The sequence below is a fragment of the Homalodisca vitripennis genome, chromosome 6 (assembly GCF_021130785.1).
Source record: "Homalodisca vitripennis isolate AUS2020 chromosome 6, UT_GWSS_2.1, whole genome shotgun sequence".
Classification (NCBI taxonomy): Eukaryota; Metazoa; Arthropoda; class Insecta; order Hemiptera; family Cicadellidae; genus Homalodisca; species Homalodisca vitripennis.
The window spans coordinates 84,278,613-84,301,020 of record NC_060212.1 but is presented as its reverse complement, the minus strand read 5'-3'; the positions used below and the strand labels follow the sequence as shown (position 1 = coordinate 84,301,020).

Genomic DNA, 22,408 nt, shown 5'->3' with positions numbered 1-22,408 from the left:
AGTGTAGTAGACCATGTAGTGAATGTGTACAGAAAGTTTTATCAAAATTGGCTCGTACGTTTTTGAGATATGGCTGTCCATAGATTGGTTTTTGTCAGCACTTGACCTGTAAAATCCGATGTGGCTCCGGAAATAGGCGTGGCCTAAGAATGAGGCTTGTATTTTAGTATACTAGACCATGTAGTGAATGTGTACAGAAAGTTTTATCAAAGTTGGCTTGTACGTTTTTTGAGATATGGCCATCTATAGATTGGTATTTGTCCAAAAATAGGAGAGGTCTAAAATGAGGGTAGTAATATAATACAGTAGACCATGTATTCAAAGTAATGTATTAAGTATAATCTATAGATATTTTTGTATTTGTTCTTTTTTTTAAATTATAAAATTTAATTTTAATAATATAATTTAATCCTGAAGCGATTGAACTGGTTCAGGAACTAGGTTAGTGGTAGTTTCAGGAACTAGGTCAGGAGCAGTTCATGAACCAGGTTAGGATTCAAGTCAGCGGATTAGTTCTTTTTATGGATGGAATCTATGGCCAGTTTCACACTGCTAAAAGTTAAAAACTCTGACACTTCATAGTTTTAAGATAGCACTTAAGGAAATGCTATTGAATAAACCACTGTATAATATTACAGATTTTTATGGTGAAATAGCTGCACTATTTCCTTAAGTTTACATTTAAGTTTAAAATTGACGACTGTCATGCATTTTGTAAAATGTCAACGACAATAAAGATTTCTGATTTCAGTTCCTCAAAGCGGTGAATTGCAATTAAAGAAATTATCCTATTAAAGATTGGATATTATTTAATTCAAGTATTTATTTATAACAAATAGGGATTCTGAGAAAAGTTCACACATAAGTAAATATTTGTGGCTATCGGAATGCCAAAACTCATGTACCAGTACATACTGTAGTTCAAACTATAAAATAATGTTCACATAAACATCTGATAACATTTTACAGGCTCTTTCTATTAATAATATTCGTTTGTTTTAAATAAACACTGAATCGCAAAAAGTACTTGCTCCGACTCGTTTTAAAGTCTTTGTTGAATTAAGTGTTATGAGAAAGCGCAATCTTCTGATCCTGGATGGCTGGTGTCAGATTTAGTCCACCTGAAAAAAATACAAACCTCAGTCAGTGAAGGTTTAGCTCATAGAGTGATTTATAAAGTATAGTAAAGACGTCTTTTTTTTACTAGGCGAAGTTAGGGCTAAGAAGCCCTCTCTAACACAGCCTGGGGACCAATGGCTTAAAGGTGACTTCCGAACCACCACCAATGGTCGGACTGGCGGGCCGCTTGCAAGGACAGGATCACTCAGGGGTGACCCATCAAAGCAGCAGCCAAGCTTGACGTTGTTTGATCTGGTTATCTTGTGGTCTAGGTGTCAGTGATGTTGAAAAGATGTAACAAGTTCATTTTAAGCCTCTTTGTCACCAACTTTTTTGGATTTCTTCATTCATTTCTTAAAATTTCTGGTCATTTCCATCGAGATTTCAAGAGTCAAGCCTGTAACAGCGTCAGATCCCAGATGCTGCACTAAGATGAAGGTGAATTGGAGCTCAACTCAACGTTCACAGGATGAACAGCATGCAATATTAGGCTAAATGTATAATATCTTTAAACTGCGCAAGCAGAATAAAAAAAACACATTTTTCTGAAAAATTTATATACTGTGTATTTTTTTAATGTGTTTAAATTTGTTCAATTAAAAATATTTTTGTTTTATGATAAAAGTAGAATTCATAACATAAAATATTAAGCCCGGGAGTTAATATATTCAGACTGCGCATTTGCTTCAAAAATTTGATTTTTGTAAAAAAATACAATGTTTTATTCATTATTGCAGTCAAATTGCAGAAACGAAACAAAGCCACGGTAATGGTCAAAGTTGCGTCAAAAGGTTCAAGGTTCCTTAATTACCTCATAATATATTAGGTATTATAATAAGGCTCTTAAATAATACAACTAACTATAAACTATTGAAACATCCCTTAAATTTTGAAAAAAAACCTTTACTTTTTACCACTATAATTGTTTTATTCTCATATTTTTGTGTTGTTATTAACTCTGAACTCTATGCAACTCTTTACTTGTTCATACTAAACTACTTGGAATCCCTACTGACGGATGTCGATAGTTTTGATTTTACTTTTATCTTTGCTAAGTTTTTTCCATTAATTAATTAAAATTTCAAAACATTTAATCCTTGAGGCAAATGTACAGTTTATAAAAATAAATTCCCGGCCTTAATATTATATGCGATAAATTATAGATTTACTACAAAAATTTAAAGATGTAAATGATTTTGATCGGACAAGATGAAATAAGTTTAAAAACTATACAAAATGTAAATTTTTCACAAAAATGTGATTTTTTTGAAAAGCACAGACTAAAGAATGATATTATCCATTTGACTGAATATTGCATGCTGTTCATTCAATGTGTACTATGCAATATTTTAAATATACAAGATTTTTATGAGACAAAGTTCCCTTTTTAGGCCGATTATGATCTTGATATATTCTAATGCTGGGTTGTGTTATCTATAATTACATAACTATGTAAGTTAATCCTCATTGAAAATTTACCATACATGTAAAGGAAAAATAAACATTTTTATCCTCTATTGTTTAGCAATATATTTTAATAAAGCTTAAGCAAAATTTAAATTTATTACCAACAATTATTAAAACAAAATCAAGATTTTCTTATACTAGTCAAATATTATTTACTCGATAAATAACAAAAATTTATCATTGGGATAACTAAAACAATTTTAAATAAGGAAGTAAAATGTGTTGTATATTAAATCTAAATTGTCAAACAGTTCTTTTAAATCTTATGATTGTATTTTACAAGCATGTATGCACTTGCTTATCACTTATGTTCATTAACAACATTTATCCATTGTTAATATAATATATATATATATATATATATATATATATATATATATATATATATATATATTGGGATAATAAAAATTATTAGCTACAACCCATATATATATATATATATATATATATATATATATATATATATATATATATATATATATCTCAAGAATCTTTAGTAGATAGAAGGTGTGCATCGTAGTGTGCACGTATGGTGTCTTATGGAGGGACTTGAGAGTCAATCCTGCAAAAACAGTTGTAGTTCCCTTCACCAGGAAAAATAACCTTGAGTCTCTTTCCTGATTGAAGCTGGACGTTACTCGGCTTGCTGTTTCTGAGTCTGTAAAATATTTAGGGCTGACAGACCCAGACAGAGATTTAGATAAGACACCAAATAACCTATGGTTTGCTAGTCTAGTGGACAAAGGCAGAGCAGGCCACGGTCTAAGACAAGCTTACCAGCTTACAAAGAATGGCTTGCTTGTTAATAACAGGAGCTTTTATAAGTACCCCTACAGCTGCAATTGAAGTTGTTCTAGGACTTCTACCTCTAGACCTGCAAGTCATGACAGAAGCATATGAATCTGGATATAAAATAAAAGCTGCAGGCCATTATGGCAAAAGAGCCTGTATTTAGCAAACCTTTTGTTGTAACCATCTGTTCCAGAGAGGGCTAGAGAAGGAAGGAGGGAACAAAGTTAAATAAAAAGTGATATAGTTTGGTACACAGATGGCTCCTTGATAAAAAGCAGATATGGCTATGAGTGTGGAGTTGTATAGTCTTTTAGGCTAGAATACACGCTATTCTACCTTGCAAAAATATAGGATTGACTAGGAATTGTTGATCAACTGGTAATGATACTATCTGATAGCCAGGTCGCTCTTACAGCCCTTAATTCAACAGAATTTACTTCTAGGCTGGTAAGGGAAGGGCTTAAGACTTTATAAATTATAGCTAACTATTGTTCAGTACATCTCAGCTGGGTTCCTGGACATACTGGTTTTAGGAGAAATGAACTCGCTGACGAATTAGCGATAAATAGCTCAAAGATGTACTTTCTTGGAGCTAAACCGTTTTGTGGTATAAGCAAGTCAGCTGCCTACCTGACTATTAAGAAATGGTTTGGAAACAAGCACTGTCATCACCGGTGGCATAGTTTCTCTGGGAAATCATTTGGCAAGAAGCTCATTAAAGGCATTAACACCCAGTTCACAAACTGGCTGATGAAGCTAACCAAAGACCTTCTGATAGTGGTAATTACCTAATTCAGGAAACACTAGCACACCTTAGGACTCACTAGACTATGTAATCAGCCAGAGGAGACTTCAGAATAAGGTTTGCCAATGATCTTTTGGGTATACTAATTCGGATTTGTATTATTACACAAATACTATAAAGCTCTCTAGTCTTTAAATACACGCTACAGCAGAGATCAGAAGGATAATAAAAACCTACAGTACACAGAGTTGGTTTAGCCCATGGAATTCATCTTGCGTTTCTTATTTTAGTATTGGACTTTCCAAAGAGTACTTGTTCTTAGAAACTTGTATATTTTCCTCAACAATTAACGCAACAAAACTAAAAAAATTCTCAATCTCACCATGATCTGGTTGATGTAGTACTCGTAAGGGATATCCCCAGTCTCTGGACTGACAGCTACAGCCATCATCTCATCCACTTCCTCCTGAGTGAATGGCTCCCCCTCTTCCATCATGGCTCTGGACATCGTCTCTCTGTCCAGGACTCCTTTTCCTTCCTTGTCCAGAGTCTGGAAGGCCTTCAATAACTCTTCAGGGGACGCTGGTTGCAGTCTTTATGGAATATGGTCAATAACATAACTATTACATGCAAATGATCAGGTGGGACTTGGCCAGTAAGCGTACCTTCAAACTCCTGGCAATAACTATGTAGCAAGGATAATGGATTCTTTTTTTGAATGTAAAAAGTTCAGATTCATTTCAAACTCCTAAATAAGAATACAATACAATTAAAAAGTATAACTTATTTTCTCACAACCGGTATATGAGCAATAATTTGATACTCCCATAACTTTTTTGTATGTCTAATTTATTGATTAGTGTGTCCAGGTTTTGGAAGAAAAATGGCCTGGGAATTGGAAGTGAAGAAAATCTTAAACATTGAAGTCCATTGCAATTTCTACTACAAGATGTTACTAATCATTGTGGAAGCTCTACGCTTTATCCCCCTTGTGGAGGATAAGGAAGAAATTGTAACTTCATCTGCAATGAGGGTGCAATAAATGTATATCTTTTTGAGGTCTCTTCTGAGGTATCCACTGATCAGGATAGGAATGGAAAGTCAAGTATAAAGTCAAGACCACAATCAAATATTATAGAATCTTTTTAATCAAGACAACATTAAAATAATTTAATAGTTCTAACAGCATTACCTACCTAAACTTGACTTAGTACAGTATTAGGCTTAACCAACAATTTCTAGAGATTAATAGACACATTTGACAGATTGACTTAGAGAATATAAGAGGCATGTGCCAAATTATCTAGTATAAGAATTATTTTAAAATTCTTGTTACAAGATAGGGATTGCAGTTTGAAAATTTAAAGTTACCTCTTCTATCCCTCCCCTTTAAAAAGAGGGGGAAACTTTTTATCCTCCAAAACGCCCAAAAAGTATTTTAATAAGTATAGTGAAGATTGTACATTGATATCTCAATCCGTTTGGAATATATCCAGGCGTATTGGGACTGAATTTACACCGTGTATATCCAAATAACTATCAGAATGAGTTTAACAAAAAGTTGAAACAATTTATTTTTAGGTGTTTAGAAAGTGTAGTTTTAAACAAAACTATTTTTTGTAATCTGGTTTTGTCTTTATTAAAATAAAGAAAAAGAATACTATTTTACTGCTGTAACAGTTTGTCATAAGTTAAAGAGTAACAATATAAGCAATTAAAAGATCAAATATTTGGTTGGTAAAATTTTCTATGACTTGAAAGAAAGAAATTGTACTTTTATTTTAATAAAAGATAAAAGTGAAATTTAGGCTTCAAATGTAACTAAAAAGAGCAATAGCAGTTCTTGAATCTTAACAATCAGCAAAGGTATGAATGTTTAAACACATGTGCATAATATGATTGTACCAAATCTCTATAGTGTATTTTAAAAAAAAATGTGTGATTGCACCAAATCAACGATTGATGGTGCCCAGATTTTATTGTCAGATATCAATAACACTACTTGTAGCATAATTATTTTAGTTCATGAAGAGTGTTTGATTAGTTTTCTTGAATTTGAGAATGAATTGTAAATATTCTAGAGTCTACACTTGAGGTGAGTCTAAATGGCTTACTTGAACTCAGAGATAATCTGTGAGACTACAGGCAGGAAGTGTGCCAAATGAACACTGCCAGAAGTTTCTTGGTCCTCGACTCTGACAATGATTTCTTGAACTTCAGCCTCGCTGGGACAGCAGCCTTGGAAAAATGAAAACAAATTCTCGCTAGACAGACAGGATAAATCTACTCAACTCTCAACACAGTCATTGTCTCACCTAGTGAGCGGATGATTGTCCCAACTTCTCGCACATCCACTGTTTTATTTCCTCCATGGTCAAATACTTCAAATGCCTCAGCAATTCTTCTCTCAAGATCATTTGTGATGGTAACTGTAATGGGAATACGTTCCATTCAATATTTAAAAAAGAAATAAATAATATTACTTAAAATCTAATGCTTAATTCATAATATTTTTGGCATTAGACAGTTATAGTATTAAAATATACTCCCATTCCATTTTTATCACAGTAAGCCGATACTTTTGCATACTGTACATCCTACAGTCCTACAAGATTGGCTGTCAAAGATTGTATGAAGGTTGCTTAATTATAAAAAAAGTATAAATCTGACAAATTTGTACGACATAGAAAACAATATTTATGACGATTAACTTTCATGACTCAACGAGAAAAATATTAATAGCACATTAAAAAGACGCTTACATGTGTTGCTGGAGATCATGTCAAACTATCAACCATTATCACTTTTACCAGTTTTCTCCAATGTTTACAAAAACTCAATGTGTAACCTGTTATTAATGTCCACAATGGTTTCAGAAGTCAGTCTGTAATAACTTAAATTTTAGTTGAGAAATTACTTAATTTTTCATTATTATTTGAATAGTCAACCCGTTTCTACGCAAACAATAAACCCCCCACTAGTTCAGTGTTGGATAGTCTGCTTCCTTACTTAGTCCAACCGTGCTGTCGCTTATCAGGGTTTGTTTAAGTTTATACTGCATTGCTTGTTGACTGTTGATGACACATCATTAGGCATACGCACACTGTACAATCCAAATTTTTTTGGACACCTACTTCTCCATGCATTCTTGGATGAGCCGCCACACAAGAAAAGACGCATGTCAAGTTGTCCCACAAAGTCACGAGTTGCTTTAAACAATTTCGGATGTCTATTTCAAATTTTACGTCTCGTAACAACTGTCAGAAGCAACATGTTTGTGCATGCCAATGCAATGGTATATATACTTAACTTTAAGGCGCATGCACCATACATATGTTTATGTTGTTTTGTGTCAGGTGTTTCTTTTAAAATGTTAACAGCACAAGTTATTGACAGATTTGTAGATAAAACTGGTCTGGAAAACATTTTTTGGAGATATAAGAAAGCTAATATCTATCTTTTGGTTTATGGGGTGTACTACAAAATTTGCTTTCCGGAGACATATAACATTTGGACAGACAGCCATAAGCACATTGTAATATTAAACTGTGGCAATTAGTTATTTTTTTAGTTAAGACAAAATGTGTTACAATTCCTACAACTGGAGGAGCAAACTGTCAAAAGGCTTCCGACAAAATTACTCGCAGCAATTGTTTCCACTGGTAGGCGTCAAGCCTTAATTGGCAGTGTGTGTGCATCCCAGTACACTGGTGGAAGTCAATTAATACAGTCAGTGCAATTGTGTGATGATAGTCTTATCGTAAAGTTTATCTAATAAACGTATTGTGCAGAGTTTGGTTTATGTGTGTTTTTGAGAACATTAGTAAACTATGTCAATTACCAGAGGGTTCACACAACAGTTAAATACTGGTGAAAGAATACAAAACACCTTGAAATTCATTCAATGTCAGTTTGATGAGAAAGAACTGAAAAATCAAAACATTTTGAAGGAGCCTAAGATGATATTTTAATTATAATAATAAAATAAAAATTATTTTATAGTCTCAGGCATAATTCAATTTTAACAATTGCTATTCTAATCAACTCTTGTAAACTATTAGCAACACAATAACAATGCAGTAATTTCCATCTAAATAGGTCATGATTTTAATAACTCTTTCAGTTTTGTTTACAAATTATTAACAGAAACATTATTCTTAATCATTAAGGTCATTAAACAGCTAGGAGCCAAAGTATGACAAGCCCTTCCTCCGGACTTCAGTCCTTACTTTAGAAATGAGAAACTCTTCGTCCTGATAGGTGCTATGCTGAGAAACCTCACAATGACATAAGAGCCATCCATAGTGGTTTCTTAGGTACTGTGGCTGTTTCAGAATAAGAGCTTTATGCTTCTACTTAGGTATTGTGGCTCTTGCAGAATAAGAGCTTTATGGAGTATGAAGTACATCAATATTTGATGCATCACTTCCATTGGGATCATGTTGACAGTATTCTGGAAAGGAGCCACATTCGTTTAGACAAAGATTTAAAATGTACCGGATGGCTGAATTTAGTATTTTCTGATTTAATCTATGTCTACTGCTGAGATTTTGTTTACATATACTGGATAGTAGTAATAGATTGCTGACAGGACAAGTGACTGCACAAGCTGAAGCTTGGCAGAAACTGGCAGCAGTGCTCTAAACCTGCACAGGTCCCTTAGTCTGCCAAGTGCACGGTGTGACGTATTAGTGACATGATCAGATAATGATCAAACAAGACTCTGATTACTTGTCATACATGGTGAGATTTCCACCATCAAACACGGTCATGACATCTCTATCAACTAAGGCCTATATCGTACAGTGTTGGCTACACTGAGAATTGAAGTCTAGCTCTCATTGAGATTTTCAGACCATTGTTCACGAGCATTTACTGATCTTTTGATGGTCAGAGTTGATTTGATCAATAACATTTGAAGACCAGGCACAAATGACAAGTGCAATTGACAATCGTCCAAATGTAAGAGTGGAACAATGTTATACACAGCTGGAGAAATCTGATTTTAACTATCTAATAACTTCCTCATCAAGTCTATAATAATTCATCTTATCTAGCATCATCTCATGGCTAACAGAAACAAAAGCATGAGTGTTATCTAGTAAAAGAAGAGAGCTGATCTATCTTTTATCTCTTGCTTCAAATAAACCACTAAACCTGTTGATGTGCAGTGGATGTGCCATAGTTCACATTGGTAAGACAAGTTCCTCATTGACGTGGTTAGTAATTTGCTTAATGGCTATCTTTTCGATAAATTTTTGATGTTGCAAGAGGTCTTAGCTGCTCTATTCTTCTGAGTATTGTACCTTTAGAAGAGGATGAACAATGCTTTTTTCCAACTTATAGGATACTTTCCATTTACCAAGCATCAGTCCACGAAGTGTGTGATTGCTCCCAGAGCATATGGACTCGCTGCTTTTTATAATTTGGACTGGCCCACTGCTAGATCAAATATTTCAGTAAATCTAGCTGAGCCCTACTTTTCAGTAGTCTTAGAGTTTCTTACAGTGGCATTCAGTCTAATTGTGGTAGGTTGCCTTCGTTTGCCCAGTGGGAGGCGAAAGATCTTCTCTTGGGTTCGTGGGTAGGAAGGTTGTACAAACTTTTCAAAATAAAACAACGGAGTCGAACTAATATATGATTTATTAAAATTAGCACACTCTTTGGATTAGATTAATAAAATAATTAGGTTTGATTAATACATAATTAAGAATTTAGAATTTGGCTTCCGAAAAGTTAAAAATATGGATAGAGAGAGAGAGAGAGAGAGGGGGAGAGGGCCTAAGTTAATGTCGGTCGCGTTCCGCACAAGTTAGCCGACTCTCTGAGCATGCCCTCAACATCGCCTGATCCTCCCGCTGCCAAGGCTCCAGACCAATCAGAGCGCGTTTCGTCTTAGGATGGTACTCTGAGAGGTGCTGCTGCCTAGGCGATTCATTTAGTAATTAACAAAGTACATGGGGCTTTTAGACTGCTCAAGGCCTGCGTACAACACAACTATTGCTGATTTCAGCGCATTCCGTACACGTGGCTGCGACAACACCGGTGTTGTCGCATCACCGCGGGCTTCAATTTAATGCATATACAGGCTGTGGCAGAACTCCTGTCCCTTTCTTCTGAAGTGGCCTTAACGCCTATATTTTCCTATATTAATCCGGATGGCACTTGATGTGTACGGCAGCATTGTTACATATTGTGGAGGTCTTATCCAGTATAAAGATGGTTAAAATAATCACTAAAGTGACAATAAGACATTTTCGTAGTATTAGGTTAAACTAATTTATTTGTTGAAACTTTGGGGCGTTAACACCGAGGTGTCACATAATTTATAATTTTGCATATATAGTTACCTCTATTTTTCCCAATCTTATTTATAAAACTGCTCTTTAGCTTAGAGAGTTGGACAATATTCTAGTTTCTCCAATGGGTGTTTTCCAAGTGATTTGTTTATAAATGATAGATGTCTGCTAATGTAAATATTATGTTTTTGTAATAAAGCTGTGAATTTCATCTACACTATCGAACTGATTCGCCTGTTCCTACTTGATCTTCGACATTATTGTGCCAGTGTGATTTAAGTAGAATTTGGAGAAATATCTATCAGTCTTGGATTATTTTTGTTCTTTTTACACACAATATATCAGCTGGCGATCAGTCATATTACTGCTATGTGATGTATTAAATTTGGGGCATCTATTTCCCCCTAGGGCATTTGATCCTCTCGATCTCAACTGACTTGTGATTGACATCTCATCAAAACCTGTGTTCAGGTGAGCGACTTGGAGCCCACATAATATGTCTCCACTTCTAGCTAGTTTCCTTAGACCTGAAGAGTGTCCATGTTAGAATCGCATACAGGTTGTCAGCCAGCAGCAGAAACCAACCCAACCACTGTACTGACATCTGAGGCTGTACTGTTGGATAAAACAGCATGGGATCCAGGAAGTCGTCATTTCAGGATATAATAGCTTTTGATGAGTGTATACCAAGATTGAAAATCATAGTTAAACAACCAGAATTTACACCAGCATGTGTAAACATTTTCATGTCTGTAACATTTTCCTCAGAAGAAAGGTTCACTCTTGGCTGGTTTATACCTTGCAATTGAGCTTTTAGGTACATTTTCGCTTCTTGTCCTAAGAGAACAAAGAAAAAATGACCTGATCAAAATATAGTGTACCTGCTATCCATTATCGTGTGAGTCAACAGGAGGCAGCCTCTACTCCCAATGTTACCCATCCCGAATAACCTGTTACTCCAGTAAGTACAAATTTCTCAAGTGAAATGAGAAATTTCTCAGCTTCTTGTCCTAAGCGAACCAAAGAAAGTCTATAACATGAAGAATTTAATGTATCTTGTGGTTGAACTACAAGATGCTACCTACAGTAACTCTATCTGTAAAAATGACTCTGTACGAGTTACCAAACTCGCTATACAAATAATAACAATCACTCTCTGCTAATGCCAGTCACAAAATGATATTTTTTGTTATTTTTTAAAAAACAAAAGGGTTTAAAAATATTAATACAGTGTCTTTACCAGGTTAAAAAATAAATAAAAGATTAGCATGAAATTCTGCCTTATCAAGGAATGGTTTTATGATCAATTTGCCCATGCTATTTCAAAACATCTAGATGGAACAGTCTTCCTGTATGTGCAATATTGTTACTTGACAATTAACAATGTTATCCTTCCAAAGAAGAAGGTGAAAATAAAAGCTTTACTTCCTTCTGCAAGTCACTTCTCTAAACCAACCAAAGAACCAGGGGTTGATCAAGTGGTTGATATAGTCGAAAATATATTGGGTACATGTTAAAAAGGGCAGAGGAAAGCAGCAGACTTTTTGAGGCAATGAAAACAATCAACATATAAGATGTCATCCATACATTTGGTGGATCTTGAGAAAAATTCTTCAAGCATCCACATTTGTAGTACATCACAACAAGTAATAGTGATAACAGTTTAGAGTTTGCTCCTGTGCTATAGTTAAAATTTTTGTGGTTTTTTAAAGAAATTATATAACTTTTTTATACCAATCTGTGAAGAAAGTGGTATTGTTTCAGTATCAGGTGACATTTTTAACATAAATAGTACAAGTGAAAAGCTTATCATAAAAAACTATTTTTAATTTCCAATTGGGACAAGATTGGTCACTTGAAATAGGATCTTTATCAGTAATAGTGATAAGGAGGGTCTGGCTGGCAAGAATCTTGCTTGACCTTTACACTGATCTTGAATTTTAAACAACTGGATAACTGTTATCTCCCAACTGTCAAACTTGATTATGTTTAACACTCTGCCCGAACCACCAGACTGGATCTATGAGACCGGGGGTAAATTTTCATTTGTTATGTTAGAAATGTTATGAAGTATTGATCACTCCCTTCCATGGTACCTTCCCCCCACCTCTCCCTCCACATAGCGGACCGGTTTCCATTCAGTTGACGCATGACGCACGTGTAACCTTCGTCTATTTTTAAAATGTGCCGGTCTCTCAAACCGGATAGTTCGGTTAGCCCCCAAGTTTGTGACGGTCTTATTGACCGATGGTATCCAGAAAACCAGAAATCATATGCTTATACAATCACACTAAATGTGGTGTTGATTTAATTGACATGAAGTATGCAGTCTACTCTTCTAATAGAAGAACTAGGCGTTGGCCAATGGCTGTGTTCTACCGGATGGTCAACATAGCTAGCATCAATGCTTACGTCCTCTTCCTCAGCTATTCTGGTAGTCCAGTGATTATGAGATTCAAGTTTACCAAGACATTGGGAGAGAATCTTATCAAGCCTCATCTTGACGTAAAAGACACCATTCAGAAGATTCTGGGGAACAACGAGGAAGCAGTAAGACCACAAGTTCCTGATGACAAAATGGAGAAGAGAAAGATTTGTGCATCCTATCCATCAGTAAAAGAGAGGAAAACTGCCTACAAGTGCATAAGGTGCCAAAACCAGTGTGTCTTGAATGCAGTCGGAAGGTGTGTAAGGACTGTGCTATTGAATGTGTCCAGTAGGGAATGCTGCATATTGTGTCCATATACTGTTTTATATATATATATATATATATATATATATATATATATATATATATATATGTATATATATATATGTATATTTATACAATTTAATGTAAATAAAAGTCGTTTGACAGGTATTTGGTCTTCCGATCATATGTTAGTTCGCTTATTTAAACGCATATGTGACAGATACGGCCAAATACAAAATAATTGAATCGGAAAAAGTAAGCGCTCTGTGGTGTAATGGTAGCACATTCACCCGGCAAGTGAGAGATCCGGGTTCGACTCCCGGCGGAGCAAGTACTTTTTGTGATTCATTGTTTATTGAAATTAAATAAGGCAATTGCCATTTATACAATTTAATGTAAATAAAAGTCGTTTGACAGGTATTTGGTCTTCCGATCATATGTTAGTTCGCTTATTTAAACGCATATGTGACAGATACGGCCAAATACAAAATAATTGAATCGGAAAAAGTAAGCGCTCTGTGGTGTAATGGTAGCACATTCACCCGGCAAGTGAGAGATCCGGGTTCGACTCCCGGCGGAGCAAGTACTTTTTGTGATTCATTGTTTATTGAAATTAAATAAGGCAATTGCCATTTATACAATTTAATGTAAATAAAAGTCGTTTGACAGGTATTTGGTCTTCCGATCATATGTTAGTTCGCTTATTTAAAACGCATATGTGACAGATACGGCCAAATACAAAATAATTGAATCGGAAAAAGTAAGTGCTCTGTGGTGTAATGGTAGCACATTCACCCGGCAAGTGAGAGATCCGGGTTCGACTCCCGGCGGAGCAAGTACTTTTTGTGATTCAATGTTTATTGAAATTATATATATAATATATATATATATATATATATATATATATATATATATATAGTTGATAGATACATGTAATAAATAATGTTACAGTGTGGATTGGAATATTAATTCATTATTTTCCAGACTGGAACTACATAAGTCAATTTTAGGTACTTATAAAATATAAATTACGATCAATCGGGTGGTTCAGATAATGTACATTAAAGAGATGGTTGTGGGAGAGTGTTAAAGAGAGACTCCAAATTAATAATAAAAGAATTTTATGAATAGTATTGGGAGAACTGAAAACTTGAATTTAATAAATTTATTTGTTATTGCCATGACATTTTATACTATTTGTTTTAGTAAATAAGTTATGTCTATACCTTGTCATAATTGGTCACTAATTCACAGCCCATCCCTGTGGAATATGTATAAAACCCATTGTAACAAATTGAAAACTTACATTTGCTGAGATAATTGAAAGCTTAACAACTTATTGGACAATAACCACATAATTTCATATTAATGTGTGGATAAGTATGACAATGTTCTGAGACATATTATGTTTTCAGTAATTTTCAATCCATTTAAAAGGATAATACCTTTCTTTAAAACCCATACTCACTTGAACAGTAAAATCACACATCTCATTGTGTTGTTTGAATTGAGTATTTCTGTACATATTTATTATACCAGCATTAAACATAGGAACACAAGATAAGTTTTTAAATGAACCTGTAAATTAATTAAATCCAAGCACTTACTAGAACACAGGGAACTGATTATAAACCAATTTAATAACTAAATTGGTATCGTTGATAATACAATTTTGGCCGATAAGGTAGTTTTGTCAGTAAAGCAGATTTCGAGGCTGACTATATTTTACTCTCTGACAATGGATATATTTCAGTCCGACAATTTTACATTATCTTCCAATCTGAATAACATCCAAGCTAATATGGATCAAGTTAAAAATACAAATATTTATAAATTTTTCGGAAAAACTGCCAAGTCTGGATCAATACTGTGATCGTACTTGCAGAAGTTGGATACATTTCAGATGTATAGGTATGAAATATATTAAAGTTAAGCACTTATAAAAGGATCTGTTGTCACAATGGAAATGTTTTAAATGTTCTTTGAGTGATGAGGACATTGGCAACTTCAGGCAGCAGCCTTCAACACAGCATGACAATTCATTGCTCATAGGTATTATACAAGTATGTACTCTTTGTGACAACTCAACACAGAGCAATATTGAAATGGTTTTGTTTAATGGTGAGTGCACTTCTTGGTACCACAGAGTATGTATGGGGATGTCTTTGGAATACTATAAGGACATTTGTAAAAGCCCCAGCAACACTTGGATTTCTCCTACCTGTAATCCAAATGTATTTTCTCAAAGCCTTATGCCACAGAAACAGATAAATTGTACACTCATTTTGGAATTGTGTCATAAATCACTAGATGAGCTCCAAATAGAACTTTCTTTTATTTAGCATTTAGCAAGATAAACATATCAAAGGAAGGAGTTGCTGTTTATAAGCATAGCAGTCTTTCCAATGAAGTAAATGCTCTAGATATCGAACATTTTACCATTCCCTTGGTACAGGCCGTGTCACCGTGTTCGGCGCCTCGTTTGAGCACGCACACTACTGTCCTTCCCCCCACTAGCAGTCACGGTACAGTCTCACTGGAAAGCGACCACTCCAGCTAGGCTCACAACGCTCATTATTGTTTTCTTGCTCCCTGTTTGCAGTCAACACCCTGTGTTTGTGTTGTGAATGTTGTGATACTTGTGGAAGTTTTGGAGCTGCTGACATGGCAACACTGACTGTATTTAAGTCGAAGCTGGATGGCAAAGTTCTGAAAGGTCAGACACGTGAAGTTATTTCTAATGTGATGGATTTTATGAGTAGAGAGGGTAAAGAGGGAACATTTGTTATTGACCCTAAGAAAGTGAGAGAAAGAGTGGCAACAGCTGTCGGTGTTTCGCGGCGAACTCTAACCCGTATAAGTGCCAAAAAAAGAAAATTAGCTGAAACGACTTCCTTTGAAAATCCAAACAAAGTGAGAAAGGTGTCAAAAAAGGTGACTGGACTCGATGATTTTGATCTTGGTGTTATAAGACGGACAATCAACAATTTTTATTTGACCGAGAAATGTCTACCAACAATGAAGAAAATTTGTTCAAAACTCGAAAGTGAAATACATTTTACCGGGTCTATCTCGAGTTTGAGAAGAATTGTTAGGAAAATGGGCTACAGATGGAGAAAGACCAAATCAAACAAACATATTCTCATGGAAACCCAGGATGTTGCTTACAAACGATTTGTATATTTGAGAAAAATTCAAGAATACCGGAAGGAGAAACGCCCCATAGTTTTTACGGACGAATCTTACATCAATTCAGCTCATGTTTCCGGAAAAGGTTGGTCCGATAACTCAAATACAGGAGTGGCAGCCCCATTGTCCAAAGGCGAGCGACTTAGTTTTCTACACGCAGGAGGAGAAATGGGTTTCGTGAAAAACTGTTTGACAATGTGGAGAGCCAACATAAAAACAGGAGATTATCACGACAATGTGAACGGCAAGATGTATTTTAAATGGCTGACGGAAAAATTAATTCCAAATTTACCTCCTCGGACTGTTGTGGTTATTGACAATGCATCTTATCACAATGTCCAAGTAGATAAGTGCCCAACTTTGAAGAACACTAAATCAGAAATGCAAGATTGGCTGATACAGAAGAATATTGCATTCTCATCGTCATCGCTGAAGGTGGAGCTCTATGAGTTGATTAGGCAACACAAACCGGCGCACATTCGCTATCAAATTGACGAGATTATGAGAGAACATGGACACGACATCCTTAGGCTCCCTCCATATCATCCCGAACTCAATGCCATAGAGCTAATCTGGGCTGATGTAAAAAACTGGGTTGCAGCTCACAATGTGACTTTCAACATACATGATGTTGAGCGCCTTGTGAACCAGAAGTTTGAAACCATAACTGAAACGGACTGGAAAAAAATATGTGAAAATGTGAAGAAAATGGAAGAGAAGTTCATAGGAGTTCAAAGTCAACTGGAAGATACCATTGAATCTTTTGTTATCGATCTTGGTGCAGAGTCCAAGATCAACAGTGACTTTTCTGAAGATGACATTGAAGACAGGAATTTGTCAGGGATCGAAGAGTTGATTTAAATGTTTATTTCCAATCTACACCCATTATTGTTTATGGACAATGAGGAGGACAATATGTCACTTTGAAATCTTTAATCCCACAATGTTGTAATTATTGTATATAATAAATATTGTTTTGTGAGTATGTAAAATATGTAAATAACTTTTAATGCGGCCTCCGGCAGTCTCAAGCCTGCAATCAAGTATTGAAACTCTGAACGCAGAGAGAAAGTTATTTGTAACCATCAGAGGGAAATACCCTATCACAATAATTATGTCATGGATTTAAAGAAATATTATTTAAACATTTCTATGAAATCAATTTAAAGAAATATTTTGGTTCATACTGTTTAATATAAATGTGTTTCCTTCATTGATAAAATAACGAAGATATTTTAATTTGTTGTGGAAGACACGAGGGCCAGAGGGACCTGCTAGAGTTGACTGTACCGAGTAAAAGTAGGGGAGGTGGAGTGGGAGCATTGGCGTTGTCTCTCAGACCACCCTCTCCTACGCGCCGAGCACGGTGACACTACCTGTATGTGAAGTCTCTGCAATTGCAATCAAAGTTAATAAGAAGGAACAAATGTACGTGCTGGGTGTTTATAGACTTCCTAGGCAAGATAAAGTCTTTTTATCTTGCTCTCCAGACACTCACATCCATTTTTTAATCATGACCTGCTCAATTTCAATTCTATAAACTCATTTTTGGAGATTTCATGTTGAATGCTTAAAAACTTCTAGTGATTCAAAGACACTAAATGAGCTCCTGATTAGTTTCGATATTGTAAAGATTTTGCTGCCACCTACAAGAATTACCTGTGACACAAGCTCTTCCATTGATATAGTTTGCATATCTTCAGTCTTCAGGGATGATATTAATGTTCAGATAATTCCTGCAGCTATTTCAGATCATACGGGACAACTTTGCATTTTAGAGTTTGAAGCAACCATGACTAAACAAACTTCATCCACACATCAGCACTACAATGATGAGAGTTTGGGGATTCTGAAAATGCTTCTTGCTACTCAAGATTGGACACAGGTTTTTGAGACAGCCCTGGCAGAAGCTTATGATGTCTTTCTTTATACATTGACAGTATCCCTTAACAAAGCATGCCCTTTGAGAAAATCTCGTGAGAGACCTGTCTCTTCAGTAAAACACAAGTATGATACTGAAGCAAGAAATCTGAAAGAGCAATTCCTGCAGGCCCAGGACAGGTACCTGTTTCATGGCTTAGAAGAAGATAAGATGAGGGCAAATAACCTTAAAAAAACTAATGAATATAAAGTAAAGGTTTTAAGACGACAAGCAAGTACCTACTCTCTTGATAGATCTGCCAGTAAAAACAAAGCTCCTTGGACCCTGGTAAACAGTGAAAGGAAAAAGAAAGCCTTCAATACCTCATACTTAGACCATATCATGATTTCCAATTCAAAAATTGAGGACACTACAGGAATCGCTAACAGATTTAATACATTTTTTATTTCTATGGCAGATGAAACACTAAAAATGAATCTTGTGGAAAAACCTGCAGTAAGAAAAATATTTCCTCTGAATTTAAGGATACCTCTAATTGTGCTACAACCTGCTTTTGAAAGAAAATTGAAAAGAATAATGAAATCCAAACCCTCTGCCGGTCTAGATGAGCACTCTTCTATGATGATTAAATACTGTGTGGAGGAATTACTTCCCCCTTACTTCACATCTTAAATCTCAATTGGAGTGAGGGTTGTTTCCCAAGTAAGTTGAAGAGGTATAATGTATGCTGATGACACAGTACTTCTCTCTGCAAGTAAATGCTTGAAACTGTTATAAATTAATGCTTACTTTGGCGCCAATGTATCCCTTGAGTACTGCAACAACAACCTTATTTTTGATGAACAGAAAACCAGACAGATTTGGTAGGAAAAAAGAGGATGTATCTGACATTCCTTGACTACAGTCTGTGACAGAATTTACGTATCTGGGAGTTGTTATTGATGAAGCTCTTTCTTGGCAAAGTCACATTAATACACTTCGCAACTAGTTAACACATTCACTGCGGGTGACAAGCATGCTTGTCATGTGAAAATGGTGCGCTGGGCATACAGCTGCTGCTTTCATATTGTCTCAGTGTGAGCTGAGCAGTTGCCCGAGAAGGCTGTAACACTCATAGCGAGGTGTGCCTGTTTCGGTGAGTCAGTTGGTGCGATTCGTCATTTTCGTTTGTGGTTATGCTTTGCGATATTGTGGGAGTGGATTATAGTGTCTGTTGACTGTGCAAGTGTATGTACTCATAATGGAGGAAGACAATAATGTTATTGACGATAATTTTTCATCTGATGAAGACAATGAGTCGCAATGAAATGCACTTTCTCCAGGTTGTTTTAGTAAATTCTTTTTACCTGTACATGTACAACTCAGATAGACTGTCCTTGTATGACTTCCGAGTTCGTGTTCTTGAAGACCTGCTCCCTCCAAAGGAAGCCCCACTGCTCATCACATCGACGTGCAACAGCATGCATCGTCTCTCCAAACTAACGAAGCGCAAAGGAAACACCAAGTCAGTTACCAGGAGGTGCCGCATTTGCTACCAAGAAGGTAAGCATAAGGAAACAGTGTACTATTGTGAAGTGTGCCCTGACAAACCACGTCTGTGTGAACTCAGTTGCTTTGATAAGTATCGCGAGGACAAATAAGTAGTTTTTAGTCTTTGGCGGTGGGTGGGGATGTATATAGTTTTTTTCTAATTTTTACTTGGGGAGGGGGGAGTGTTAACTGTTTTTGATGTTGTATATTTTTCAAACTAATATGTACTACATACGTGTAATTGATGTACTTCTACGTGTCATTCATGTACAATACACATGTAATTCGCGAGTGTTTGTGCCGCATTTTCTGTCGCCGGTAATTTTGTGATCTGCAATGAATGTGTTAAGTAGTGCTTTGTTTGCAATTAGAAGAACAAAGGCAATCATTACTGTAGAAGCAACTAGAAAAGCATATTATGTCCTTTTTGAAAGCCATATAAGGTATGGAATTACTGTTTGGGGTGCCTCAGCAAATAAGAATTTAGAATGTGTTCTGATACTACAGAAGAAAGTAGTAACAATAATGTCTACTTAAATGGGGCGGGAAATCTGCAGAAAGGTTTCCAAGGAATAGAGACTAATGACAGTTATAAATCTATTGTACTAGAAGCCACTACCTCAAAAATCCTTCAATGAAATGGTGATCAACGTACCTACAACACAACGATATGCAGAGAACTTCAGCCTACCAACTCACACAAAGAAGCTGTTTGAGAAGAAACCTTCTAATGCTGGTGTCAAGTTTTTCAATCAACTGCCAGAAGACATCAAGAGTAAACGACTCAAAGGTGCTAAAACATAGACTGCTGAACTGGGTCGTGGACAGACCATTCTACGCCATCAATGATTTCCTCAACTGGAAAACATTGGAATGATTAATTTAATTTATTTTTTGTATTCATGACTGTGTTTTCTATTGATTGCTGTAACACCATTTTAAATCTTGACGATTTTGAAATGATTCTCTCTCTCTCTTTCACCTTCAGTGACTATACTATAATACTATCAGCTTTAGAGATGCTAATGCATTTGCAGGAATGATGGAATTGGCAAAGATATACAGAAAACGTATAAAAGTACTGTAAACAAAATTTCAGTTATTACTCTTTCATAGGTGAATCCACCACTGTATTCAACAGAATATACTTTTATACTATAAAATTGTTCAAACCCGATTTGAGGCGTTTACTTTAACATGAAATGGTAAAATTTATTCAATGTAACAATTGTATTGTACAATTACACAAAAAAGTTACTTGACTTAAATGTTTGAACATACTCTTTTTAAACATTTCACAAATAGCCCACTTTATTGTCTCTTTGTCCCCTTACAGTATATACCTTCTATTGTTTTAGTGCAGGTAAACATCTTATATTAACAAATCACTCTAAAAATTGTACTTACAAGCTAAAACTACCTATTAAAATAATTGAGTATAGACCTTACTGCAATATTATAACTATACTTATTTATAGCCTACTTGTGTATGTAATGTAAGTTAGTTCACCACATACCTTCCATAATTGGAATACTCATTGCAATGGTTTCTAGATTTCCTCACAATATAAATCTGAAAGCAAAATATTGTCTCATAATTTTACTGAAATAAGACAAGGAATACTGGAATTAAGTTAACCCCTTAGCAGGATCACTGACGAAGTATCTCGTCAGTTAGGTAAGGGCACACAAGCATCCTGCTTTTAACTTTACCTCCTAATAGTTCTAACAATTACTTGTAAACTGTGTGAGCATCGCTACTAGTCTATTTAATGTTTATAACAAAAGTCTTACTTTAGTTTTCTCAAATATGTTTGTAAATATCTATAAATCACATTTATATGTAGAAATTGAAGAATTAGATGAATTTATTCTCCGCTATTTAGTGCTACTGATCTATTGTTTCCCACAGTTGTTTTTTTAAGAGAACTAGTTTCACATTTTACAGTATCGGTTGTGTGTATTATTTTTAAAATGTGGTTTTTGACTAGTTAAGTGCTGTTAAAATAGAAAATTCACAATCATCCAAATTGGATCGTCATTAATTAAAGAGTTTTAGTAAGTGTAATACCAAATATAACAATAGTTCATGAAATAATATATTTTATATTTTTTTAAGATTTAGATGAAAATATATACAAGTTATATATGACAATCTACTTTAATATAGAAGTAAGTTGAGTATAAACAATGGACAGTACTCTGTAGTTTGATTACTGTTATCAAAGTGCAAATTAATTTGTCCCCACTAGGGTGGGAATGGGTTAAAATGGATATAGAAAAGTTTTTAAAATTCTCAAAACGATACAAAAATGTTTTTAAACTAAATTTTTTGTTGTGTTTTATTTGATGAAAGTTTGTGATTTTAACTGAGTTTTTATAATTAATTAAATCTGCAAACATCAGCAAAGATTACTTGATAGTTGAGTTTTATAATAGAATCCAAAATCTGGAAAAATTAAAATATTAGTTCTACATGTTGTCATTTAAACAACAATAATTACAAAATATTCTGTTACTGTAACAAATGGAAAATATAACCACACACATTTTTTTAAATATTCAAATTAAAATATTTAGGTTGAGTGAATTTATATTTTTCATTTATTGTAGTAAATATATATACAAATATTCAATAAGAGACATTTAATGTGGATAAATATTACAAACTATTTATAAAAACATAATATTTC

The 22,408-nt window shown here is 34.9% G+C and overlaps 1 protein-coding gene across 2 annotated transcripts; it reads right to left on the bottom strand.

The window, feature by feature from the left end:
• Nucleotides 1–791: 791 nt before the first annotated feature.
• Nucleotides 792–22,082, bottom strand: LOC124364479 (dynein regulatory complex protein 8-like). 2 transcript variants are annotated; one of them, XM_046820005.1, is made up of 5 exons: nucleotides 21,233–22,082; nucleotides 6,439–6,552; nucleotides 6,238–6,361; nucleotides 4,506–4,716; nucleotides 792–1,121 (listed from the first exon to the last, which is right to left on the bottom strand). In XM_046820005.1, the coding sequence occupies exons 1-5, from the start codon at nucleotides 21,252–21,254 to the stop codon at nucleotides 1,113–1,115; spliced, it is 480 nt and encodes a 159-aa protein (XP_046675961.1). In that variant the 5' UTR covers nucleotides 21,255–22,082; the 3' UTR covers nucleotides 792–1,112. The 2 variants fall into 2 exon arrangements, with proteins under 2 accessions (XP_046675961.1, XP_046675960.1); XM_046820004.1 differs by lacking the exon at nucleotides 792–1,121 and having other exon boundaries at nucleotides 4,388–4,716.
• Between the last annotated feature and the right edge of the window lie 326 nt (nucleotides 22,083–22,408).

Bases quoted from the DNA above. Each gene is read 5' to 3' on its own strand.
- LOC124364479 (XM_046820004.1), bottom strand. From the start codon at position 21,254: ATGAGTATTCCAATTATGGAAG. The intron at 6,553-21,232 runs GTATGTGGTGAA...TTCCCATTACAG, and splicing joins GAGTATTCCAATTATGGAAG to TTACCATCACAAATGATCTT. The intron at 4,717-6,237 runs GTAAGCCATTTA...TATTCCATAAAG, and splicing joins CAGATTATCTCTGAGTTCAA to ACTGCAACCAGCGTCCCCTG.